Here is a 27,830-nt window from a genome sequence, read left to right as displayed (position 1 = left end):
GAACAAATATTGATGGTTAAGAATGAGACTGAATAATGACATCACACAATAGTCTAATGATTAGACTGTTGTGTGATGTGATTGATTGATTGAAAACTGTAACATATTGCAGAATGGGTACAATACAGTACGGCTCAATACACACAATTGTTAAGGGGATGCAGACCAGAGAAAGACTTTCGTCTTGTTTACATCAGGGTCCCCCATTTTCAATTCATAATGACATTTATGACATACACAACATACAGATATACAGATCATGACATTAATGACATACATGATGACATAGATATACAGTACTGTTACATTTGTGACATACAATATATACAAATATACAGTACTGTTAAACAGAGATCCTAACAGAAAATGTACATTAGGAGGGGGGGTTTGGACATTTACGGGGACCAGTTTCATTAGTTTTCATTAGTATTAGACTCTGATCCTAATGAGATATTCCTCTAAATATGACTTTAAAAATTGCCAAAATGTCAGGAAAAAAGAGTAAAAAAAAGAATTCAGGGGGCCCGATAGCTCTCAGGTGATAACTTGAACCCTGCATACAGATATATTTTCTGGTTCAGAACTGAAAACACTACCATAAAATAAGTGTATATAAATAATATATATAAAATAATTCTGAGTGTAAAAACATTCTGTGGTTCCACAAAATCTCTCCATTAATTTCCTATGGAGCAGCTCCAGACTTTATACCTGACAAGTTTGGAGTCGTCCTTTCTGGTGTACCTCATGTTCATATTGATTTTCTGGGCCATTGAAATTACATATTTGAGTTCTTAATTTGGGTGGCTTTCCCCTTTAAGGAGAAGGAAAGTTGGCCGCATCTATGAAACCACGGCTGTGTGGTCCGCAGCCACCCACACGTACGGCTTGCCTTGACAACCTGAACCTAAACACTTCCTCCCCCGACTTGTAATCTAGAAGCACAATCTGACTAACCACTGTAATTCACAGGGTCTATAGCTTAGAAGAGGTTAGTGACTCAGGGAAATGTACACTTTGTAGTTAACTTTTAGTGGCATCTAACACAGCATCCAAATGGTGGAATGTGTGGTTTTTAAAAGCTATAACACAAGTGTCCATTTGGTCATATTCATAAACAGAGGGGTTGGATCCGGTTGACATGTTTACAATGGCGACTTAACACCGTCCCTAGGTAATCTCGAGCCTCGATCACCACTCATCACTGCAACGATCGCCATGCCTCGGACAGCCCGTTAAGATTCCCATGGGTCGAGGTGCTTCCCATGAGAGTACTGGCTCTCTATGTAATCAACCAACAAAAGCCACTAAGCTCCTTATGGTGGTGGATGATCTCTGCTAAGACCTGAAACACGCCACCGGTTGTTTACACTCGTCTCGGTGTGGAACCGAACTGTCTTTCCCAACGTAAGCCTTCCTTTCTCTTTCTCTCTCTCTCTCTCTTTCCCGGTGCAAACCCATAACAAATGGATAGACTGATGACGTGTCTCCACAAGTTCGCCCCCCCCCCCCCCCCCCCCCCTCCCCTGATTGTGCTGTCGTCGTCTTTGGTATTCTTCAGTTCATGTGGTGTATGGCCGCATCGTGTGGGGGGGGGGGGGGTTGGAGCTACTCTGGTTTTATTAGCATCTTGATTGGGCACACGTGACTCACTGCGAGCTCCATTGGCAACGGGTTGAGTCGCTGGCAGAAGGCGGAGAGGTCCTCTGGTTCCGTAACGAGATGCAGCCTTTCGAGTAGCTTTCACGGTAAAGGAGCTTTTTCAATCCTGTGGCCGTGCAGAACGATGTTGCCCAACTCACCTCATTTCACACATTTACTGTTGTGTTTGCATAAAAAGGAACATTTTCTTATACTGCAGGGGCGGTCTCCACTACCTCACGGAGAAGAATGCTTCCCAGCTTTTACTTCCCACGGAAAAACGGCCAAGTTTAGTTGGTTAGAGAGGGAAAATATTGGGGTCTTTTAAATGCATAGATTCGCAGGAGGGGAAATGGAAACATGACCATCTTCTTAACATGAAAACAGAGCACATCATGACTCAATCAGATATTCTCGGGAAATGTTGGACGTCCCATTCTCTGGACGGTCTATTTTTCCAGGGGGGGGGGGGGGGGGGGGGGGGGAAGAGAGAAGTCATTATGATTTCTATTATGTCGAGCGCCAACACAAATTGGGCGGCCTGATATTATCTCGCCCGGTTAAATCAACCTGCACATAAAAATACCCATTATATGTTTTACCACATCAAAAGGGCCCTTCACATTTCTTAACACACATTTCAGAGTGAGGGAGCCAAGAGCAGGAGAACGAAGTAAATGAAAGCACGTTAAAAACAAAAAGAGGAGACCACATTTTCAAGAATCAAAGCGGGGAGAGGGGCTGCAATGTTAAGAGTCTTGTGTGGTCTTTGATTCTCTCTCTCTCTCTCTCTGTTTCTCTTCCTTCTTTCTGTGGCTCTAAGCCTATGAGCTGGCATTGGCCCTTTCTTACAACACACCCAGTGGGGCTTTAAAAGGCTGGGCCGGAGGTCTGGGGAGGCACACGCTCCCTCTCTCCCTCTCTCTCTCTTTCCCTCTCCGTCCGTTGTCTTGAGTGGCGGGTTAGGGCAGCTCCTGGCTCCTGGGGTGTAGGGATGCACGTGCGACAGAGCGAGGCCTCCGGGATCCTGTTGCTCCTCCTGGGCCTCCTGCTGCCGGCCGCGGGGGGCGTCACGGAAAGTCAAGGTGAGGATAAATAAGGCGGGGTAAATAATTGACCGCGGCGGGGGATATTAGTGGCCTTCTCTGTGTGAGAGGATGAATACGTGGACGAGCAGGTTCATGCAGGTCACCTCAGCTCCAGGGACTAGTAAGTAAGCGGTGAAGTGTACTTGCCAGGAAAGTGTGTGTGTCCACGCATTTGTGTGTGAATTGGTGTCAGTGTTTAACCCCAGCCTGGTTTTCAAAATCAGGTGTGTAGGTGTGTAATGGATGAGTTTGTGTCTGTGCACAACTGTGTGTGTGTGTGTATTTGTGTCCGTGCATGTGCGCATGTCTACCTGTCTATGTAAAGAGTTACGACGACACACTGGGATGAATGGGCTGTTTGTCTTTCCTGTGTTTTGATGTGCGGTTAGAAACATTTTCTTTTTCGACTGCCAGTCCGCAGCAACCCCCCCCCCATCATTCCCCTTGCAGTCACTACAAGCCTCTTTGCAGGCTCGAACTGACGGCCATCAAAGCGGATTCTTGGCTGTTTTTGTCGTTTTGACACCTCTAGAAAAGCCCTTCTCCGAACTCTGTCCACCCTACTTGTATTTCAAAGTGTCATCGTGAAGGGGGGAGGCGTGCACACACACGTACACCAACGCTGACATTCACACTGGGGGAATGGAAATACTATAAATCAAATGGATAATTTGGCATGAATTAATATTTTTTGCCATTTTCGTGGGTTAGTTCACTGCATGCGTGTTACATGTTTAGGTCCAGCTGTTTCAGGTGGGCTTTGGGGTGTGTGTGTGTGTGTGTGTGTGTGTGTGTGTAGGTGGTTGGAACACTGCAATGTCCTCTTTCTTGCACCAGTGTACAGTAATGAAATCATTATGGTTATAAGTGAGTAGGCGTCTAAGTGAACTGCCAGGAGTTATCAAACCAGTGACACTGCATATCCTGCAGGAAAAACACGTGGCCCCCATGAGACCACATACTGTATGCAACTTCAAAATCGATTATTTTGGTTGTAAAACGGTTTAACGTGACAGTTGTCTTGCAAATATGAAATAACTGGTGCAACCTTTGATACGTAGTTTCTGTTTTCCATAAAAGTTTTTCCTGTGAAAGTGCCACCCACCCACCGACGCACACCCCTTCAAAGACAGACATCAAACCCATTATCTACGTGTGTGTGTTGTGTGTTGTGTGTGTGTGTGTGTGTGTGTGTGTGTGTGTGTGTGTGTTTCCATCCAGCGGCCCAGCAGGAGCGGGAGAAGGAGCCGGCCTATTGGGATGCTCAAGCCAAAGAGACGCTGGACGCGGCCCTCAGACTCCGCCCGCGGGAACACCGAGCCAAGAACATCATCCTGTTCCTGGGCGACGGTACGAGGCGGAACCCGCCGTAGACATACCTTCTCCAGATGGGCCTCTGCTCTCCCTTCAGTAGCACACAACAGCACGGCAGCGCCTGTCTGCCACTGCACCGTCTACCCAGAGGATTTCTATGACAATTAAGAGCGGGGGGGTGGTGGTGGGTGGGTGCGTGGGTGGGGGGCGGGAGGGGGGGATTACATCTGGAGTGGATTTCTTTAGAAGGGATTTCTCACAAAAAACTGTCGCCTGGGTGGTACGTCAACAGCTGCTCACGCAGGCGTGGGTCTGGTGTGTTTGGAGGGAAAGCCGTTAATAGGCAGAGATTTCAGAATGTTTTCTATTAGTCCGGGAGAAGCTCTCCATCTTTTTATCATATCTTTTGGTGCATTTCTGGGGGGAGAGGAGCCGGTGGGCGAGATTTCACTGCATAATAATTTTCTTATTGGTTTTTAATCAACAGCTGTGACATTTCTAAGGGACAGTGTTACAAAGTGAAAGGGTTTCATTTAAGTCTTTTTTTTTAAAGCCTGGATGAGGTCCCAATGTTGGGTCACGAGAAGATTAAAATGGATCCCCAAATTAGTTTTATCCTGTCACATGGGATATTTAAGTTATGTTGCAAAAGCCTTCTTAAATCCCTATGTCAGTAACCAAAAACTATTTAGTTTGATTAGTTCACACATAGTAATGTAGTCAAATCAGCTGTGAGATATTTTATAGGTTTATTTGTTTTTTGGGGGGGAAATTATGCTCTAATGATTTAAAGCTGGAAATGTACTATATAACTGGAGAGACAAAACAACATGGGCGGGGCCAATCTGTAACCCTCACCTGTCACTCACACACTCGCAGGGATGGGCGTGTCCACGGTGACGGCGGCTCGGATCCTGCGAGGCCAGATGGAGGACGGGTTGGGGGAGGAGACCGTTCTGGCCATGGACAGCTTTCCATACCTGGCTCTGTCTAAGGTGTGGGCACTCTCTGACCTCTGACCTCTGTCCCACACCTATACATCTTTCTGTCACCACTGTTATCAATGGAGGGGCTTAGAAAGGATGGGGATCTGTCGTGTGTGTGTGTGTGTGTGTGTGTGTGTGTGTGTGTGTGTGTGTGTGTGTGTGTGTGTGTGTGTGTGTGTGTGTGTGTGTGTGTGTGTGTGTGTGTGTGTGTGTGTGTGTGTGTGTGTGTGTGTGTGTGTGTGTGTGTGTGTGTGTGTAAGGGAAGATGTGAGAGAAACAAACATAAAAGAAGAGAGAGCGAGAGAGAGAGTGTAGATGTTGGTGGGTAACCACCAGCGAAGTCAGCATGTGTGTCTGTGAATTTCAGTTGGGATTGGTTCATATGGAAAGTGAAGTGTTTTGGCTCCATGGGGGGGAGGGGGGAGAGGTATGTGAGGGCAATGGGCGAAGTTGGGATCGGTTGATATGGAAAGATGAGTGAGGTGAGGTGTTTAGGAGGGGAAGGAACACAGTAGGGTCGTATGAACTCAGGATATGTGATTTACATCAAGGAGAGTGAAAGGGACCTTTTGGTCTCATCAACGAGACGGAGAGTCTGTCTCTCACAGTGTCTGTGTATTTTTCATGCTGTGTCTGTATTTCTCATACATTTACATTTACATTTACATTTAGTCATTTAGCTGACGCTTTTATCCAAAGCGACTTACAAGTTCTGTGCGACAAGACAGCAAGAAGGGTATAACTCTATCAGCTGAGTAACAATGTTCATCAAAGTGTTGCGTGTTACAGTGTAGGTTAGTTTATTAGGACAAGTGCATGACATTAAGGTTAGTCGGGGTTAGATTTTTTTTTTTTTTTTTTTTTTTTATCATTTCAGATAATGGTTGAAGAAGTGAGTCTTTAGTCGACGGCGAAAGATTGGACGGGATTCGGCTGTCCTAACTGGGATGGGTAGTTCATTCCACCATTGTGGGGCAAGGACTGAGAATAGGCGGCTTCTCTTTGATGACCCTCCGGGAGCTTGGATAGGAGTAGATCTGAGGCGGCCAGAAGATGCAGAGCGTAGGGGTCTTGAGGGTGTGTCTGTTTATTTCTCATGCTGTGTGTCTGTGTACAGTATTTATCTTGCTGTGTGTCTGTTTATTTCTCATGCTGTGTGTCTGTGTACAGTATTTATATTGCTGTGTGTCTGTTTATTTCTCATGCTGTGTGTCTGTGTACAGTATTTATCTTGCTGTGTGTCTGTGTATTTCTCATACTGTGTCTGTGTATTTCTCATACTGTGTCTGTGTATTTATCATACTGTGTCTGTGTATTTATCATGCTGTGTATTTATCATGTTGTGTCTGTGTATTTCTCATACTGTGTGTCTGTGTATTTATCATGCTGTGTGTCTGTGTATTTATCATGCTGTGTGTCTGTGTATTTGTCATACTGTGTATTTCTCGTACTGTGTGTCTGTGTATTTCTCATGCTGTGTCTGTATTTCTCATACTGTGTGTCTGTGTATTTATCATGCTGTGTGTGTGTATTTCTCATGCTGTGTCTGTGTATTTCTCATGCTGTGTCTGTGTATTTCTCATCCATGTGTGTCTGTGTATTTATCATGCTGTGTGTCTGTGTATTTGTCATACTGTGTATTTCTCGTACTGTGTGTCTGTGTATTTGTCATACTGTGTGTCTGTATTTCTCATACTGTGTCTGTGTACTGTGTCTGTGTATTTCTCATACTGTGTATTTCTCATACTGTGTGTCTGTGTATTTCTCATACTGTGTCTGTGTATTTCTCATACTGTGTATTTCTCATCCATGTGTGTCTGTGTATTTATCATGCTGTGTGTCTGTGTATTTGTCATACTGTGTATTTCTCGTACTGTGTGTCTGTGTATTTCTCATGTGTCTGTGTATTTGTCATACTGTGTGTCTGTATTTCTCATACTGTGTCTGTGTATTTCTCATACTGTGTCTGTGTATTTCTCATACTGTGTATTTCTCATACTGTGTGTCTGTGTATTTCTCATACTGTGTCTGTATTTCTCATACTGTGTCTGTGTATTTCTCATACTGTGTCTGTATTTCTCATACTGTGTCTGTGTATTTCTCATACTGTCTGTATTTCTCATACTGTGTGTCTGTGTATTTCTCATACTGTGTCTGTGTATTTCTCATACTGTGTCTGTGTATTTATCATACTGTGTGTCTGTGTATTTATCATACTGTGTGTCTGTGTATTTATCATACTGTGTGTCTGTGTATTTATCATACTGTGTGTCTGTGTATTTCTCATACTGTGTGTCTGTGTATTTCTCATGCTTTGTTCTCTTGACATGTTCCGTCTTGCTTCATTCCATCCCTCTCTGGCTTTTTAGTTCTTTTTTTCGGGGGTAAAAATTTACTAGAGTTCAAAGGAGTTTAGCTCAACATGGAAACGCTGACACGGCGGTGAAAACAGCAAAGATATGTTTCAGCGCTGCGGCCAAGTATAATCCTTTGCGTTTACGCTTTGTGTTTGAATATCCGATCTCTTTGGCGCGCATTCCTGCCAGGTTCTCGCTTTGTCATCAGATGAGTTGTTTTGAACAGCAGTCTAAACAGTTTACGGAGGATAGAGACCCTATAAAACAATAAAAAGTGTCCCAGTTTTAAACTATAAACTATAAACCCATGTTTCAAACGTGTAGGATTATTATCCCAAATTAAAAAGAGATTAGGGACCCTTTTTATATTTTGTATTGTCACAGACTAACAGTTTGGTTCCAGGGGTACCCCTGGCCCTGAGGGGGCCATCCCTATGTTCCCCGGGTCCTATGTTCCCCGGGCCCTATGTTCCCTGATTGATTGATTGACAATTTTTTGTATTTGTATTATTTTATTAATTATTAATGTCCACCTTGTTTCGAACTGGTTAAGCTTAGGCCCTCTTTCGAAGTTGGTTATGGTTAGAGTTTGGAATCAGGGCTGGTGGTCTGACTATCTATCGCTACCGGGGAACATAGGACCCGGGGAACATAGGACCCGGGGAACATAGACATGCTCCCGCCCTGAGCAGGGTGACTGGCTAATGTTAACCACGCTATAATGATTGCATGCCATTTAAAACAGTGTGGGGCAGGCATTACCTTGAAGTAGATCTTAGCTTTATCACTCTAGGGAAATTCAGCCTTAAACACTGTTGACTTGGAATAGCCCAGGCATTGAAGCATGCCTCTCCAGGAAATCCTTCAGCGATCCAGGAAGTCCTCACACGCTCAGTATTATATTTAAAAGACGTGACGACGCAAAGTAATCCTAAACAGACATTAACATCAAACGTTAAACCGTCTCTGGGGACTTAGTCTCTTTGTGGCAACTTGCCAATCCTCCGGCCTAGCCTCCTAGCTAGCCTCCTACTGTAGCTAGCCTCAGCTGTCATTACGAGTGTGTTGTCTTCCACATGCGCCTGTCTCCAGCTTCCTCTGGGACCCCCCACACACTCACACACAAAGGAGAAGGCAGCAAATTATCATCTTCTAATTTAATTTAATTTCAAACCTTTATTTGAACTCGAAAGGCAACTGAAATTTCCCTCATTTACAGCCACGTTGAGTGTACTTACAGAAATAAGCACACACAAAAAAAGGCATATAAAATCACACAGCATATAAAATCATAACAATAAGACAACAAGGCTGGACAAAAGTAAGGATAACAAATCAATTAAAACACGTACAGCTTGATTGACAAAGGTTGGAGATCAAGGTTTTAAACTCTTCATTCCATGAGCTAGAGGGGCATCATAGCAAAATGCAGATTTACCCTGTTCAGTGAAAACTCAGGGGACCTTAAGGACCAGCCAGTCACTAGAACATAGGATAAAGTATGAGGTAGCTTATCAATAATGATGTAGTTAGTATAAGGAGGTATAGCTTACCAATAAGGACCTTCAAAATGAACAAATACCTGTGTTTGTTGCGCATCTCCATCAGAGAGGACCAACCAACCTTCTCATAAAGGACACAGTGATGATAAGATAAGATATTCCTTTATTGATCCCCTTGGGGAAATTCAGGCATCATAGCAGCATGGGGGGGAGGGGGGGGGGTACAGGTAGTAAAACAACACAGTATACAGGTAGTAAAAAACAACACAGGCAGTGTAAACAATTTGATCAATATGGTCAATATAATTTACTATCTGACTAGCTGAGGAATATTCACAGTGTCACATAAGGTGCAGTATGCATGAGGTAGTGTTATAATTTACTATCTACTGAGTATACAGTATTCACAGTATCACGGTATCCACTGAATGAGGGTCTTATCTATCATTAGTGATGAATCTGAGGGCTGAGAGTGGTAGTCCAGGGATTTAAGGGTTGAGGCATAGCATGCGTCAAACAGCCCAATAACTAAGGTAGTGTGTGTGTGTGTGTGTGTGTGTGTGTGTGTGTGTGTGTGTGTGTGTGTGTGTGTGTGTGTGTGTGTGTGTGTGTGTGTGTGTGTGTGTGTGTGTGTGTGTGTGTGTGTGTGTGTGTGTGTGTGTGTGTGTGTGTGTGTGTGTGTGTGTGTGTGTGTGTGTGTGTGTGTGTGTGTGTGTGTGTGTGTGTGTGTGTGTGTGTGTGTGTGTGTGCACTTCTCCTCCACAGACCTACAGTGTGGATAAGCAGGTGGCGGACAGCGCCAGCACGGCGACAGCCTACCACTGTGGGGTGAAGGCCAACGCTAAGACTCTGGGCCTCAGCGCTCGCGCCGTGGCGTACGAGTGTAACACCACCTTCGGTAACGAGGTCTTCTCCGTGCTGCGTCGCGCCAAAGCCCAAGGTAAGGTCAATATGTGTGTATAAATAAAGGGGAATCCCAGGGGATTGATAAAGAGTCTGTCTTTCAGTCCGTCTGTCTTTCTTATACTATTCACACACCGACACATATACATAGATACTGTATCGACAGAGATAAATCATTCTACAGTCACTAAAATGTCATACATCTTGCCCTTACACATTTAAAACACTTTTACAACACTTGTAAATGTTTAAAGGGGCTCATTAGCACTGTTTCTGTAGCACCGGTCAAGTGACAGGTAATTGCCAAGCAATTGATGTATTTCTGTCTTGCCTTTTTCTTATCTTTTGCCCCACAGGCAGGCACCCTGCTGTTGTGTGTGTTCTCGCTTTCTCTCTTGTCTGTCTCTCTCACTCTCCTTTCTCTCATTATCATCTTGCCAACTTTTTTTGGCCTCTGTTTGCTTCTGGGCGCACCTTGGTGATGTCACCTCACAAATGTGCCAGGCCCGGCCCTGATTCTAAGTCTCAGCGTTATTCAGCCTCATCCTTTTCCATACTACAACATGAGCACGCAAAACTGTGAGCCAACGTTACGTAGCTGATGAAGGGGACCGTGTTCTAATGATGGCGGATAGTAATACATCAGCTCCCTTAAGATAAATCAATCACTCATTAAAGTTAGTTCAAAAACACAAGTAGGAGACTGTCACTTAAAATCAATAAAGCTGATATGCTCTCCTCTCGACTAGGGTTGCACGGTACACCGATACTAGAAATGTATTGCGATACCCAGCCGTTTAAAAACAGTCCAGTATTCCATTTTATTAGTATACTTTTAGAATATCCTGGAGCTCCTCATAGTGAGTCTGGGCAGAGTTAAGTTTTGTTTTCCAAAAGTGAGGTTTGAGAGGGGCTGAGCCCAAAACTCTCTCTCTCTCTCTCTCTTGATATGGAAAATATTAAAGTTCAGTTTACAATCAGAGACTTCATGTTCACACACAAGAGTCTGACCAACAAAGTGACAAAGAGCTCTGGTCAGAACGTACATTATACACACTTGCAAGACGTAACATTATACATCAGATATGATGATGAATAGTAAATAAAAATGGAAGTAATAACACAACCTTGTTATGGCCTGGCCAGGGAGATAATCTTGGTACTTGAGTCTTTTTTAAAGAGACACACACACATTATACTAGCTTGTCATATTGAACCAGTCAAGCTGTACAAAGAAAATGATATCTCAACACAGATCTATAATGACATGATAATATTTCTACGACTCAAGGGTTCAGTTGTTGACTTAATAAATTACTCTCATAAATGAGAGCCATGTCCAAATGTTTAATAAAAAAAAGAAAAGAAGAACTATTATTACATTTCCTTTTCAAATATTTTCCGTTATCCATACTTCATCAATTCTCGCCGGGTGTCAATATGGACTACATAGATGTGAAGGGTCATGGGGCACAATGAGCAGCCTTGTCTCTCTCTCTCTCTCTCTCTCTCTCTCTCTCTCTCTCTCTCTCTCTCTCTCTCTCTCTCTCTCTCTATAGTGACAAGCCGGTGGTGTTCAGGCTCGACACGGTTCAAAACAAACAAATTCAAATGGCCACACAAGCACAATTTCAATAAATAAAATATATGTATTGAATAGAAGCACAACAGTCCGATGGGCAATTATGAGTAGTCGGATAACAGTCCAGGGTCAAAACACGTATCAGGCTCTCGTACAAAAAGGGAATGTTCAATACTCAGGGTTTGTCTTCTGGTCCAGAGTCAGTTTCACAAGGGGGTATCTCAGCCAGTCTAGGGTCCAGTACCACGAACACCTTCTCGCTTTCTCCTCTCCTTACAACTACCTCTCACCTCACAAACTCTGTATCTCACTCTCTCTCTGCACTCTGCTCCTTCCTCACCTCCACTCAACATTACTCTGTCTTACCTAGGGTTTTATGTTATGTGTGTCTGGTGTGTGTGTGTGTGTGGGATGTGGGTGAGCATGTGGTGCACAGGTGTGTTCTATCAGTCCTAATCAGCTCCCTAATTGACTCTCCTCTGCCCGTGGCAGTAGTATCTCCCCTCTTCCACATAGCCATGGAACGGGGGATTATATCTGCCACAATATATATTACCTAACTTTTCCTGATGTTTTAAGTGTTTGCCGTGGTATCGTTTTAGAACCGGTATCGTGATACTTAGGCTGGTATCGGTATTAAAGTCAAAGTTTTGGTATCGTGACAACACTACTCTACTCTCGTCATTGATAGGCAAGCCAACATCAAATCGGCGGCGTCAACGTTACCATCTGGCTACAGAACACGACGCGCCCCACTGCATCGTGGGTAGCCCCACTGCATCGTGGGTAGCCTCACTGCATCGTGGGTAGCCCCACTGCATCGTGGGTAGCCTCACTGCATCGTGGGTAGCCCCACTGCATCGTGGGTAGCCTCACTGCATCGTGGGTAGCCTCACTGCATCGTGGGTAGCCACACACTCTCTTTCCTCCCCGAAGCAGCTTAGTTGTTTAAAAGTACTAGTATGCGAGTTAGCCGCATGTTTTTTACTGGTCACATCTCCAGCTGTCAAAACATCTCTTGTGAGTCTCTTGGTTCGTTCACTTCCCCATACGTGCTTGTACTGCGATGTTACCGCTTTCATTCGTAACACAGCCATACCAGCGTTTTCCCCCTGACGTGTTACTTGGACGGTTCTTGAGGTGGTGATATGGATCCCTGCTCACGTTCAGACATGGCTGCCTGTGTGGAAGGCTTTGAGAGGCTCTCCAGATTGACGCCATCTCTCCTGACAATCTGCCCGGCTGTCTTTCCATGGCATATCGCTCAGCGTCCTATTTAAATTGAAAACGTTGATGCATTGATTGCAATCTTATCTCTAGCCGGGTAATGTTCCTACCCTAGTTATCTACTGTAATATATTTTGGGGGTAGAGCAACCATCTGATAAACTGCAGTGTGTTATGACAACAAGCCCTCTGCCACTGGGTTGTCAGCAGGGCTCAAAGTTCCTGATACGTCTATAGTCCAACAATGGGATTATGTGGCGTTTGCCTCTGTAACTGCAACTCTGTGTGTGTGTGTGGTGTGTGGTGTGGTGTGTGTGTGTGTGTCTCAACTTCATTACCATTTACAATAATGTAATATAGGACGGTGGGATCTCACAGTATACCCACCTCCTCAACTACCATCAAACAACTGGTGTGTGTGAGTAAGTGAGTGTGTATGTGTGAGAGATCAAGAGAGAGAAAGAGCTTATGCTCTCAGTTCAAGTTTCAAGTTTCTTTAATAGTTGTCATACAGAAGTACAGAATACTTTTGTACAAAATGCTTCTTACTGTTGCGCTCCAGAGACTGTGCAGTGGTGTGTGTGTGTGTGTGTGTGTGTGTGCAGATGTGTTTGTGTGCACATGCAGATGTGTTTGTGTGAGTGTGTGTGTGTGTGAGAGACCGAGAGAGAGAGAGAGCTGATGCTCTCAGTGGTGTGTGTGTGGTAAAGCGTGTGTAACCATTTCATTGTGTGTGTGTGGTAAAATCATTTATGGATTGGCCTTTGGTGTTTAGTTTCTCTGTTTCTCTGTGCTGTGTGTGTCTGGCAGGTAAATCCGTGGGCATCGTGACCACCACCCGCGTCCAGCACGCCTCCCCTGCTGCCGCCTACGCCCACTCCGTCAGCCGTAGCTGGTACAGCGACGCGGACCTGCCCTCTAGTGCCCGCAGACAGGGCTGCGTCGACATCGCCACCCAAATGGTCACCAACGTTGACATCGATGTATGTGAAACATTCGCTGGTATACATCCGACCGGCGTCGCAGCATCAACTCTGAGCTGTGATCGCCACGCCTCTATTTTTTTGGGGGGGGGGGGGGGGGGGGGGCGGGGGGAGTAAACCGTTTGTTCACAATCAAAACAAACAGACTATCTAGTCCCAGAAATAGTTACCTCTTAGTGCCTGGAGATTCATACGTGTAGGAAAATGGGGAAATCTCCTGAATGGGGGAAGACCGTAGTGGAAGTCTGAAGGGACATGACCTCAACACTGATCAAACGTAACTTTTCACCATACAGTAGCTCAAATGCTTGAAGGTGGCCGGTGTTTGAAAGTAACTGCTTCACACATAACTGGATGCAACAAAACAAATGTTTCCAAGGATGTCAGCATTCTGTCTGGAGTTTTTCTATAGACCAAGGACAATAGAGATCTATGGGAATGGTGTTTGTGGACATGATGGTGAGTATCGGTCTGATGTATAGCTAGTTCACACACTTGACCATACAAATTATTGAGGAATTGTATTCAGTTAATGGTCATAATAATGGTTTACACCACGTAAAACACAGATTATGTGCAAAACTCAGCCTCTACATAAAGTATGGCATAGGGACATTTCTTTGTGTTTTGAAAGTGATTTATTGCACTTGATATTGTTGAGTTTGATTTGAAGAAAGTATACTTGGTCATAATACTGCTCTTTCCTGCCTACTTGCTATGTTCATGATACAGGAGCTACAGTTGAACTTGTAAGTTACTCTTAATCAGAGTAAAATGTATTTTCATGGCCGTATTGTTTCCTTTCTCAGTGTAATGCTATATCATATTCTTTGTAAGGATTCCTCTCTGACTGTTCTGTTGCCCCTCATGTTATTCTGTGTAAGGATTCCTCTCTGACTGTTGACCCTCAGGTTATCCTGTGTAAGGATTCCTTTCTGACTGTCCTGTTGCCCCTCAGGTTATCCTGTGTAAGGATTCCTCTCTGACTGTTCTGTTGCCCCTCAGGTTATTCTGTGTAAGGATTCCTCTCTGACTGTTGCCCCTCAGGTTATCCTCTGTAAGGATTCCTCTCTGACTGTTGACCCTTAGGTTATTCTGTGTAACGATTCCTCTCTGACTGTTCTGTTGCCCCTCATCTGCATATGGCTCGCTGATAACAAACTATCATTACACATGGGCAAAACAGAGTCCATTCTCTTCGGTTCAAATAACAAACTCAGCAAGACCGACGGCTTCTCAGTTACAGTGGGTGACAATATTGTCACAAGGAATAACGAAATTACCTACCTGGGTTCCATCCTAGAGGAAAATCTTTCCTGTGACAAAATGGCATCCAATGTAATAAAAAAAAGTCAACCAACTAAATAGATTCTTGTATTGGATCTCCTCTCTGGTAAACAAGAATACCCTGAAGACTCTGGCAGGAGCACTCATTCAATGGTACTACGACTATGCTTGCACCTCATGGTACCAAAGCACCTCAAAGGCGCTAAAAACAAGATTACAAACATCACAAAACAAACTGGTCAGACTACTACTTGACCTTACCCCCAGAACCCACCTCACCCCTGCCCACTTTGACAACCTAGGATGGCTTAGAGTAGACGACAGAGTACAGCAACTTGCAATGGGCCTGGTCTACAAGATACACTATACGACTAAGGTACCCATGTACATGTCGAAATACTTCCCAAAGGTCAGTGAATACCACAACCACTACACCAGAGGAAGCTCAACAAATCATGTTAAACCCAGATTCGGCTCAAACAAGGGACTAAACACATTTTGCAATTATGCCACATCAATGTGGAACGCCCTACCCAAAGCTGTAAAGGAATGTGAATCCCTACCCACATTCAAAACCGCTCTCAAAGAGCACCTACGGGAGGCTGCAATTCGAAACTGGCCACCGTAAATGCCCAAACCCCCCACCACCTCCTAATAGACAGTCTCCTCCCCACCGCATGTATATATTCTCTCCCCGCCGTATGTATATTTCTCTCCCACCCACCCACCCCCTCCAAATGTACAGTCTCCTCCCCACCGTATGTATATTTCTCTCCCACCCACCCACCCCCTCCTAATGTACAGTCCCCTCCCCATCATATGTATATACTCTGTCAGGATCTATGGGTAACAGTGCTGTATATTTGAATACTGTTTATGTCACAAATGTATCAGTACTAAATACATGTATGTCCCTATGCCATAAATGTCATGTATGTTGTGTAAGTCATAAATGTCGATATGAATTGAAAATGGAGGACCCTGATGTAAACAAGACAAACGTCTTTCTCTGGTCTGCATCCCCTTAACAATTGTGTGTATTGAGCCGTACTGTATTGTACCCATTCTGCAATCTGTTAAATAAAGTTTTCATTCATTCATTCATTCAGGTTATTCTGTGTAAGGATTCCTCTCTGACTGTTGCCCCTCAGGTTATTCTGTGTAAGGATTCCTCTCTGACTGTTGCCCCTCAGGTCATTCTGGGCGGGGGACGCATGTACATGACCCCAAAGGGCACTCCAGACCCAGAGTATCCCACCTCCAACTCTCGCAAGGGGGATCGCAAAGACAAGAAGAACCTCATCGACGTGTGGCTGAGGGGCCAAAAAGTAGGACCTCATTCATGAATTGCTCCTTGGTTCAAAACGATGGAATTAAATACCACACTCTTGTGCATTCATCACTCTGATTCGTGCAGAATCCCGGTGCATCGAGTCAGCAAATATTACGAGTGACGGGTGACAGTGACACGTTGCTTCTGCTTTGTGTTACAGAAGAAGAGGTCCCTCTATGTTTGGCACAGGAAGCAGTTTGATGAGGTCAACCTGAAAACCACTGATCGACTCATGGGTTGGTATTGAGGCGTTAAACATGGTCGAGACACATTATGGTTAAATGGGCACTTCACCAAAGAAAACAACACTGATCTATTTTGCATGATCTCACAAGTATCACAAAATACTGTAAACAGTGTTGCACACATTGATTTAGTTTGATAGTTAGTGAGAGTAGCCTAAATGAGTTTGAATGGACACCTTGCATTGTGTTACTCGTGGTTCAATGAAATCCAGAGACACCACTGGAGGACATAATATTATGCAAACACATTCTCCCTGTAACTGCCAAACTAAATTAATGTGTGCATAACAGTTTAGAGTTTGGGGATATGTGGGAGATGATGTAGCAAATAAATCAGCATTGTTTTTTGTTAACAAAGGCATACAAACCGAAACCAGGAAACATAGGCAGGCAGGCAGGCAGGCAGGCAGGCAGGCAGGCAGGCAGGCAGGCACACACACACACAGTTATCAAACCTATAATGATGAGTGCCACTGATATGGTTCTGTTGCAAAGACACTATCATCTATGATATGACGATAGTGTCTTTGCAACAGAACCTTATCAGTGGTACTTTACCTTAACAGTAAAGTTGAGTCAGAATGCACAGACATATCTGGTATTATCATCATTTACACAAGCATTATCTCAAGCTAACCAACCACATATAACCCCCCCCCCCCCCCCCCCCCCTGCAGCAGTGGTTGCTGCAGTAGTAGGCGAGTGCTTTCACATACCCACACACCCATGTTACAGTTATGGTTAGGGTTAAGGTAATTAGTATGGATTCGAAAGGGGTTCAGGAAATTGTGTTTGCATATTGCTGTTCGAACTGTATGGTTCCTTAAGAACACTTGTGAGAGTAAGTTACGCCCCTTGACCTGACTACTCTAGGCAGCTGTATGCAGACTGAATTACCCCTCAAGAACCGGACAGGGATATAGTGATTGGCTACCGCTTGTAAACAAATTAGAAAACACAAGCCGCTCGTGTGACATGATTGTATCCCCCCCTTGTTTCAGTGCGGAGCTTCAGGAGCACAAGGCTACGATTTGTCACATTGACAATGTGGATATCCATATCCAACCATCACAGAGTAGTAACCACATTATTGTTGGATTCTGCCCACAAGGATCAAAGGACCCTTTCCAGTGTAAGCCGGGCAGCTGAACAACAGCCTCGCCAGCACTATTTATTTTAGATTTCCCCTTGAAGCCCCTCTTTCCTTCCCTTTTGTTATTCAGGTTTGTTTGAGCCGAAGGACATGCGGTTTGAGGTCTTTCGGAACAGAACGCGTGACCCCTCCATTGTGGAGATGACAGAGAAGGCCATTCAGATCCTCAGCAAAAACCCCAAAGGATATTTCCTGTTTGTGGAAGATGAGTACCACTGTATCACTAGCACTAAATGCTGCATTCCATTTGAAGTCGGAAAGTCTGAAATCCTGAGTTTTTCGTTCCAGCTCAGACATGGGGATTACAACGGACAAGAAAAAATATATATATGATTTAATTGAATTTAATTGAATTACCACACAGATGCTTTTTTGTTGAAAACCAAGCTTAAAAGTGTGTTCTAAAGATTCTAAATGTGTTCCTCTCAGAACAGTCTGAGAGGAATCCTTGCACAGAATATTGTTAGTCAGAGTATGTCGCCATGTTGACGTACAACATCAACATTGGAGTTGAGAAATCTTGCCTCAGTTGTCCACTTGGAATTCAGGCTCGAAGGGCCTTTCCAATGCATTTGTCTTAGGATTCATTTGTCATTACTGACCTTCCGACATGTCTGGAATGCAGCATTAAGCCACTAACCATTATAAATGATGGTAACATGTATAACAAGTAACTGCTCTTTGTTTGGTGTGCCTATATTTATGGTTTTCTATACCTGCAAAGTTATATATATATAGAATATATATATTCTAGAACTGTACAGTATGTAACTATAAATAATCCATAATCACATCAAAATGGTACAATCTCGTAAAGCACAACACATTTACTCACAACTTGAGAGTAGAAATCTAATCTAATGGGAGTAGATATTTTGTCAAACATTTTCAAGTGTTGGACAGGATCTCCATCTAGTTTAAGCTTAGCACAAGCTTTGTATGTATATATACTGTACAAACCACTGCAGATTCTGAGGGTAAAGTAAAAAAACCATCCTAACTAATTATTGAAACACCAGCTGCTGCTGAAATACAGTATAAAATTACGCTTTTCTCTCCGAAGTCTCCTTTCAAATCTGTAATGGTGGCTTCTTCTGTGGTTTTCTTGGAACGCTTGACAAACACTCTGTGCTGCCACCACTGGTCACCAATAATACACATTACTATCAACCTGTCGGGTCAAGATCCTATTGGCGACCGGTAGTGGCATCACTGGTACCCCCTTGTCCTGGTTCACATCCTACCTTACCAACAGGTGGCAGTATGTTTCCCTCGGGGGGTCCAGGTCAGCTCCAGCACCTGTTAAACAGGGTGTTCCCCAGGGTTCGGTGGTAGGTCCGCTCCTTTTTATGATCTACCTCCTCCCACTCGGTGATATCATAAGGAAACACGGCCTCCACTTCCACTCTTACGCAGACGACACGCAGCTTTTCTTTTTGTGGGCGGCGTGGCTCAGGGGTAGAGCGGGTCGTCCAATGATCGAACGGTTGGTGGTTCGAATCCCGCTCAAGCCCATGTCCATCCCACTGCCGTTGTGTCCTTGGGCAAGACACTTAACCTACTTGCCTCGTATGAATGTGTATGCATGTGAATGAATGTTGGTGGTCGGAGGGGCCGTAGGCAATGATTATTCGCCACGCTTCCGTGAGTCTTCCTCAGGGCAGCTCTGGCTACAATTGTAGCTTACCACCACCGGTATGACTGTGTATGAACGAATAATGGACTCTGTAAGCGCTCTGGGGTCACTGGGGTGTCACGAAGAGCCCTATATAAATCCAATCCATTATTATTATTATTTACCTCCACACCAAACCCTCGGCTCCCCTTCCTCCCCCCTCCCTCACTGCCTGCCTCCAGGACATAAAATACTGGACTCCAGGGCGTAATACTGGACTCAACCCTCTCATTTCACCCTCACGTCAAGTCTGTCACCAGATCCGCCTTCTTCCACCTCAGAACCATTTCCCGCCTCCGCCCCTCACTCTCCGACACCTCAGCGGAAACACGCCTTCATCACTTCCCGCCTCGACTACTGTAATGGAATCCTTCTTGGTGCTTTCAAGAAGGTTCTGGATCGCTTACAGTACGTCCAAAACTCTGCTGCGACGGTCCTCACGCGCACCAAACCCTGGCAACACATCACCCCCACCCTGCAAAAACTCCACTGGCTCCCCATCAACTACCGAATCCCCTACAAGATCCTCCTCCTCACCTACAAATCCCTGCACGGGTTGGCCCCTTCCTACCTGACCAACCTACTCCACCCCTACACTCCAGCACGAGGCCTCCGCTCCTCCAACTCCGACCTCCTCACCATCCCCCGCACCAGGCGTTCCACACTGGGAGACCGAGCTTTCGCTGTAGCTGCCCCCAGACTATGGAACTCCCTCTCCCCCTCTATCCGAGGCTCTGACACCATCAACCTCTTCAAAACCAAGCTATAAACCCACCTGTTCACACTTGCCTTCACGCAACACGGCCCCGCTCCCAAGTAGCCCACCCCTGACTCTTTTCTTTTAAGCCACAGATCCTGTTGTTTTGTTTTGTTGTTTGTTTGTTTTGTTTGTTTGTTTGTTTCACCCCGTAAAAACGCCGTTTCCGTATAAACGAAAGGCACATCCGAAAAAATATTTTTGCGGATTCACCTGCTAGCGTTTCCGTCTAAACAGAGCCTGAGAAAGGCGCTTCTCTCTTAAAATCCAATTTATTATTATTATTATTGGCAGCACCGAGCATTCGTCGACTGGAGGATTTTAAAGGAGACTTTGGAGAGAAAAGGGTTATTTTATTCTGTATTTCAGCAGCAGCTTGTGGTTTCACCCCACCAGCCTTTGGCAAGACGCTTTGAGCTTTCGGGTTCATCCCTTCGAAAACACAATGCAAACTTGCAATAATTAGTTATCAGCTTTTTAGTTTAATTAGTTTAATCGCCATGTAGTTTATTCTTACAATATTGTTCTCTATTAATACGAGGGAGAATCGACCACGGCCACCATGATGGGATCGCCAAGCTGGCGCTGAGCGAGGCTGTGATGTTTGACCGGGCGGTGCAGCGAGCCTCAGAGCTCACCAGAGAGTCGGACACGCTCACAGTGGTCACCGCAGATCACTCCCACGTTTTCACCTTCGGCGGGAACACCCCTCGAGGGAACCCCATATTTGGTAGGATGACTCCCAAGACTTGAACCTTGAATGTATTTGAATGCAGGTGTGTAGAGGCTAGATTTGAGCCCCCATGTCTCCCTGCGTTGAACATTTAGCAGTCAACCGAATGGGACCAACCCCTGGTCTAAATGTTTGATACGAAAAGGTATCATGGTATTTCAAAAAAAAATTGGTCCTTACCATGATGATGAAAATACCATGCTATTACCATCAGTATATATCGATTTTTTTCAAAAGAATTACCATCAAACTACCATGATACTTTTCCCCCAATGCTCCAGACACTGTAATGTACAACTGTAATACTTTCAGTTTTAATAATGTGGGCGATTGTATGGGCGAACACAAATTAGTGTTTTTGACTCATTTGTGAATTTTCTCACTCACATTGACCACCATGTCTTCCATTCAGGTCTGGCACCAAAGAGAGCTGATGACAGGATGCCATTTACCAGCATCCTGTATGCCAATGGTCCCGGTTATGTGCATGTGAACGGAACCAGAGAGAACATCACAATGGTGGATTACAGTAAGTATAAACATTATGGTCTTTCTGCTGTAGCACTAGCTTGTCATAGTTTTGTGGTGGTGTGTGTGTATATAAAATGTACTGTTGTGGTTTATGGATGACTTATGACTGCTTTTGTTTATTTTTACCGGACCTAAAATAGTAAATGTCCCTTACAGACTGACTGGCTGGCTGGCTGGTTCATCAATGTTGAAACACGCACTCTTTCTCAACTCCCCGTTCACTAGCAAGGACCACAACTATATATCGTTTAGTAAATGGACTGCATTTATATAGCGTTTTTATCCAAATCGCTTTGCAACTTATGCCTCACATTCACACTTTGATCAGGTTTTATTCCAAAAAGAATATTCCAATTGTCTGATCGCGATTTCCAGTATTGATGTCCATCGGGTCCCTGACATGAAGTGGCAGAAGATGTGCCTTAAGTGTGCTGAACGCGTTTCAAAGTGCTCAGATGAAGCGATTTACTTGGCTTGGTCTAAATTCTCCGCCCGGACGACATTAGATGTGACACACAGTCTGGAACAGGGTTCCAAAGGCTACGCGATACTGCCACCTAGTAGGATCTGGCCGGTATTGCACTCTCGGGGTCTCAGTATGGCTTTCATCTGTAACATAGAGGTCTGTGCGACTGCATAGAATATTAAAATCGAGGAAAAAAAAGGAAAACGGTTGGCGAGAAAACACCAGTGTTGGGCAAGTTACTTTAAAAAAGTAACTAGTTACAGTTACTAGTTACTTCTTCCAAAAAGTAACTAAATTACTTACTCGGTTACAAATTATAAAAGTAACTAGTTACTTCAGAAAGTAACTATTACGTTACTTTCAAGTAAAATTTTGCTCAAATGTGACCCGACCTCCACCCCTCTTTAACGGAACATAAAATACATGTGCATGTTCAATTATTTATGATAAATCTGAATATTATAATGAAATGGGCACTTAATACAATACACTATTAACATAAACAATGTACACAAATCTAAACTATTTTAATGTTGCTGTGGGACAAAGTGAGACTAGCCTCCAATCAAATGCCATGTATGTATATTATTATAATTACTATGTTTATATAGTGAATCGATACAAATGAAATACCACAATAGATGTTTTGGAATTTTGATATTTATTCAACAGGCCACAACTGGGAAACATTGAATTATGCTTTTTAAGCACTATACCACACATAAATAACAAATTAACTTTGTAGTGCCAATAAAACTTCAGACAATTGGTAGATACAGTATACTGTACTTCCAAGTATTTTCTTCCTCGAAAAAGTAGAAAGGTGTAACAATATGAGGTGCTTTCAATGTAACTGAAAATTGCAATGTATAGCAAAACGAAGGAATCCAAATGTAAACGGGTAATACATAAAAAAAATAATACATCTCCATAAAAATACATCTCTTTATCTGGTCACTGACAATGTGCTTATAAAATGAATATCTTGAAACCAGATACCCTTGCCAGTCCATTCAGAGTTCATCCCAGGAGATATAAAGAGCAGAGGTTACTGACCTCAGCACTAAAGCTTAATATCTTATTATCAGCAGCCCTAAAGCTTAATATCTTATTCTCAGGAAACCTAAAGCTTCATATCTTATTCTCATAAGCCCTAAAGCTTCATATCTCATTCTCAGGAAACCTAAAGCTTCTTATCCTTTTCTCAGGAAACCTAAAGCTTCTTATCCTTTTATCAGGAAACCAAATATAAACAGGTAATGCATCTCCATAAAAATAAATCTCTTTCTCTGGCCATTGTTGACAATCTCACTTCAAGAGGCTGCAGCCAGCCAATACATCTAAATTAAATTATGCTTTTTAAGCACTATACCACAAATAACAAATTAACTTTGTAGTGCAAATAAAACTTCAGACAATTGGTAGTACAGTATACTGTACTTCAAGTATTTTCTTCCTCGAAAAAGTAGAACAGTGTAACAATATGAGGTGTTTTCAATGTAACTGAAAAATGCAATGTATAGCAAAACGAAGGAATCCAAATGTAAACGGGTAATACATTAAAAAAAAAATACATCTCCATAAAAATACATCTCTTTCTCTGGCCATTGTTGACAATCTCACTTCAAGAGGATGCAGCCAGCCAATACATCTAAATTAAATTATGCTCTTTAAGCAATTTACCAAAAATGTAAGATACCCTATCTAGCTATCCATTCACCCCTTCTTGTCATTGAACCAGTGGTTGTATCTCAAAACCAAAAGCTTCTCAAACTTCTGGTCAGATAGCCTGTTCCTCAGTGGAGTCAAGACTATAGCTTCCCCAAGCTAAAAAGTATCTCTACTGGGGCACTGGATGGAGTGGCTGCATTATGCCGGAGTGAAATCTTCTTTTATCAGTGCAAATCCATTAAGAGAGTATATCCCTTGTTCTCCTGATTTGAAATAATCTGCAACTTGACTTTCAGCAGTATCAGAGGTGTCATCCTCATCCTCAAAGGAAAATAACTCATCCTCTATGGCAGAGTCTGTGCTGAGGTGGCGTGTTGGTGGGATGGTACCTGCTTGCTGGTCTTCTTCTTGGACAATTTTCCAACACTCTGCCAGCAGACTTGCCTTGGCCTTGTCCTTCCTATCTTGTGTCCGCAGCCAACGTAGTTTGAACTTGGGCAAAGTCACAGCAGCCAAGACAGCATCCTCGCTGTCCAGCACCTCCGTCACCTCATCCTCGTCATCATCAGAGTCATCCCGCTCCACTGGCTGGTGCATTTTGAAGGCCTTTACAAAATTTGAGCCATTATCTGTGACTGTTGTGGTGATTTTGAATGATATCCCGTATGAGGAGTAGATATGGTCAAGTTCCTTTGCAATTTTGTCGTATGTATGGCGTCCCTTGAACCTCCTGCATGCCAGGGCTGCCTTACCTCGCTTCATGCTTTGCGGATTTATCCAATGCGCCGTTACGCCTAGATAGCTCTTGTTACATGCAGTCCATATGTCTGCTGTTGTAGACACATATTCTAACTTCTCAAACTTTTGTTTGAGCTCCACATTCATTTGAGTATATTGGGCTTCTATATAGTTCGAAAACGTCTTTCTACACAGTAGGGCTACTTCTCCTCTGACCGGTATTTTGGCAACTAGTGCCCTGAATGAGTCCGACTCAACCATAGATAATGGCAGCATATCCTCCACGACATACCTGGCTACCAGTTTGTTCAGTTCGGTCCGAGACAAAACGTGTGGTGGATCCTTAAAATCAAGCTTCGGTTGCTTAGGTTTTGTGGCACTGTCTCCTTCTCCTTCGGAGGTCTTAGCCACTAATTTAGTGGAAGCATGCGACGTTGAAATGTGTTTGAGTACGTTTGAATTACTCGACACCGACGTGGATAAGTACTTTTGCCGAGGGCATAATGTGCATTTCACGATTACACTCGTTCCTTTAATTTCTTGGAGGGAAAAGTAATGGCTATACTTCCATTTAGAGAAGGCTACTTGTTTTAATTTCTTGGAGGGAAAAGTAATGGCTATACTTCCATTTAGAGAAGGCTACTTGTTTTGGTGCAGTTGGGCTCGCCATACCCGTCTCTCGTTGACTGTGACTCGCTTGTCTTGTTGTTAAGTTCTAAGTTGTGTGTAAACATGCTTTTGAAGACCCGCCTCAACTCTACCTCTGATTGGCTTACCATGCAAATGTACTCAACCTCAGCCAATCGGCAGCATTTATACGCTTGTCTCGCGAACGCCGAACTGCAAGTGCGTTGGTTAAAGACACGATCCCAGCGCCCACTAACAAAAAAAAAAGTATTGTGTCTCGGCGCAGAGATCAAGTTGACTGCTTTAATCATAGTAACGCATAGTAATGCGCCGCATTTGTTTGCAGTAACGGTAACGGCGTTATTAAGATTGGAAGTGTAATCCGTTAGATTACTCATTACTGAAAACAGTAAAGGTGTTAGTAACGCCGTTACTTATAGCGCCGTTATTCTCATCACTGGAAAACACGTATATATACGTGAATGGCACAGAATGAGTTAATGGAGATTGAGGAGGTATTGTATCTCGAGGATGGATGGATGGATGGATGGATGGGCGGATATAAAAGGGAAGGGTATGAAGGTGAAGGTTAAGCGTCGTTGATTAGGCTACGTCTGAGAGGACGTTCGGAGGACCAGGCAGAGGGACGCTAGGCTTGTCTTATTTTGACATGGAAAGCGTGGGTGATTTGTGATTATTGCGGTATTCATACGCCGTTGTTCTGTTTGTACACTGCTGTGGGTACATGTGCAACTTCACTTACGTAGACCATTTGTATCACGTCACGGTTGAGTGGACATCTGCTCTGCGCCATTTGCTTTAGTCATTGCAAGAAAGAGGATGTGTATATTATTAATGTTGACATAGCTGACTCGGCTGACTTCACCCCCGGGCTGACCCTGGAGACAGACGTCAGAGACACGGCAGAGACCAACAACACTAGAGTGCCATGCCCGTCCCCTTGTCGTACTCCAGGCAGAATCTCCAAAGATTATGCTCGATTGGTTAAAGGGAATTGTTGCGCACTTTTCAGTGTTCACATAAGAGTACCTCAAATGGGGGAGCTCCAGTAGCTCACCACGTACCGCGAGTGCTATTTCAGCGCCGTGGACAACCGTGCTCGTCACGGATCTGGGGCTGAGCGAGTTCGAATCCCGGACTGCAGCCGTGCCTTTCCCAGAGGGTCTTCCCCCCCATCTGAACCCTTTCAGCCTGCTTCTGTCGGTCGAACTTGACCAAGTATAAATGCGATAAACGTATAAAAGAGCCAGGGAAATGGCCAAAGTTTAAAAAAAAAAAGAGTACCTCAAATGAAGAACCAACTCAGTTTTAAGTCAAACCGTCTAGTGTTCATTCATAGTTAAAGACGGTAGAGGTTGAGAGCCTTCTTGCGATGTATCACATTTACACTTGCACGTTTTTTTCAGTGTGTGGGTTCCCCAGGGCAGTTCAGTCAGTTTGTGAACATGCATGCAAATTCAACTTTTTTTTACCTTCTAGGAATGCTAGAATGTAAATGTCCTTTGGGTGTAAGAGCTCACACAAACTTTTTATGGCCTGACAAAGTCAGAGCCCCATTCATCAGTCTATGGAGCAGCCCCAGATTTGATATCTCAGTGGCATCACCGATTGGAGGGTTCTTGCTCTGATTTCAAGCTTCAGGAGAGAGCGGCAATGTGCTCACAACTACTGGCTGAACTGTCCTGAATTCATACAATGGGTGACATTCCCCTTTAAAACCCTCTTGTTGTTGGTGCGCCAGTGGCTCGGTTGGTAGTCGTCTGGTAATCCGGAGGTTCCCAGTCCGATTTCCGCTCCTCCCAGGCAGTGTGTCGAAGTGTCCTTGAGCAAGACACTTAACCCCTAACCGCTCCCGATGAACAGGTCGGCACCTTGCATGGTCGCTCCGCCGTCGGTGTGTGAGTGAATGGGTAAAATGTGAGGAGCAAATTGTAAAGCGCTTTGGATAAAAGCTGCTATATAAATGCACCATTTACCATTCACCTCTGCTTCTGCTCTTCCCCTCCCCACAGGCGACGAGGAGTACATGCAGCAGGCGGCCGTGCCCCTGGATGCGGAGACCCACGGCGGCGAGGACGTGGCCATCTACGCCAAAGGCCCCATGGCTCACCTCTTCCACGGGGTGAAGGAGCAGAACTACGTGGCCCACGTCATGGCCTACGCAGCCTGCCTGGAGCCCTATACAGACTGCCCCCCGCACCCGACCACCTCCACCGGACGCAGGCACACACTCTCGGGTCCTCTCCTCGGCCTGCCCGGCCTCCTCTGGCTCCTGGTTAGATGACCGTTCCCACGAAGTGTATACGCAAGGCTAACGGCCTGGTATACATGTACAAATGCAGACAAAACCATGCATGTGCTCACACTCCCACACACAACACACACAAAACACGTGGACCAACTCTGTTATTGCCGCGAGCGATCATTGTCCAACAGAGGTCGTATAGAGGGACGTGCTAAAGGACATGGGTCTCTAATCGGCGCGGCCGCGATGCACCTTCATTAATGAAGTAATAAATTACAATCAGATAGCAATGACGAGTCATGATGCATTAGCAGGCCGTTCGGTGACGCAATTGGTATATTGGAAATAGAATCCTGCAGGTTCACTGAAACACTGGTGTTGTTGTTTTAGGAGAAGTTTTAGATTGAGGGTTGGAATATTCGCACTGAGCCATGTCACGAGCACAGTTTACAAGAACACATAAAGATACTGTAGATCCTACTCACTCCCAGCAGGAGGGTGGGAAATGTAGCATTTAGGATTGTTTTCTATAATATATTGGTTATATTTTGACCTTGTTGTTGCCAATGAGTGAGGCTGCTTTCTTCAAGATGGCCTCTCACTTGTCATGTACTCAATTTTGATTGCCATTTTTATTCTTTTTATATTTTTTTTAGTCTTTTTTTTTAAACATGAATGTATTTTATATGCAGATATTAATGTATTTTTATACTGTGTTTTTACAAAATGTTGGGTCATGTTCAAAATAAATGAGCATTCAAATGTA

At 44.2% G+C, this 27,830-nt stretch overlaps 1 protein-coding gene across 1 annotated transcript; it reads left to right on the top strand.

The window, feature by feature from the left end:
• The first annotated feature begins 2,460 nt into the window (after positions 1–2,460).
• alpi.1 (alkaline phosphatase, intestinal, tandem duplicate 1) lies at positions 2,461–27,830 on the top strand. The gene is made up of 11 exons (XM_084307830.1): positions 2,461–2,726; positions 3,951–4,079; positions 4,923–5,038; positions 9,654–9,828; positions 13,410–13,582; positions 16,063–16,197; positions 16,363–16,438; positions 17,671–17,805; positions 20,571–20,762; positions 21,178–21,294; positions 26,832–27,830. Exons 1-11 carry the CDS (start codon positions 2,636–2,638, stop codon positions 27,101–27,103), a joined length of 1,611 nt encoding a protein of 536 aa, XP_084163956.1. The 5' UTR covers positions 2,461–2,635; the 3' UTR covers positions 27,104–27,830.

The sequence above is a fragment of the Notolepis coatsorum genome (genome assembly GCF_963971535.1).
Source record: "Notolepis coatsorum genome assembly, chromosome: 2".
NCBI lineage: Eukaryota > Metazoa > Chordata > Actinopteri > Aulopiformes > Paralepididae > Notolepis > Notolepis coatsorum.
The sequence above is the reverse complement of the archived record's forward strand: the minus strand, read 5'-3'. Positions and strand labels throughout refer to the sequence as shown.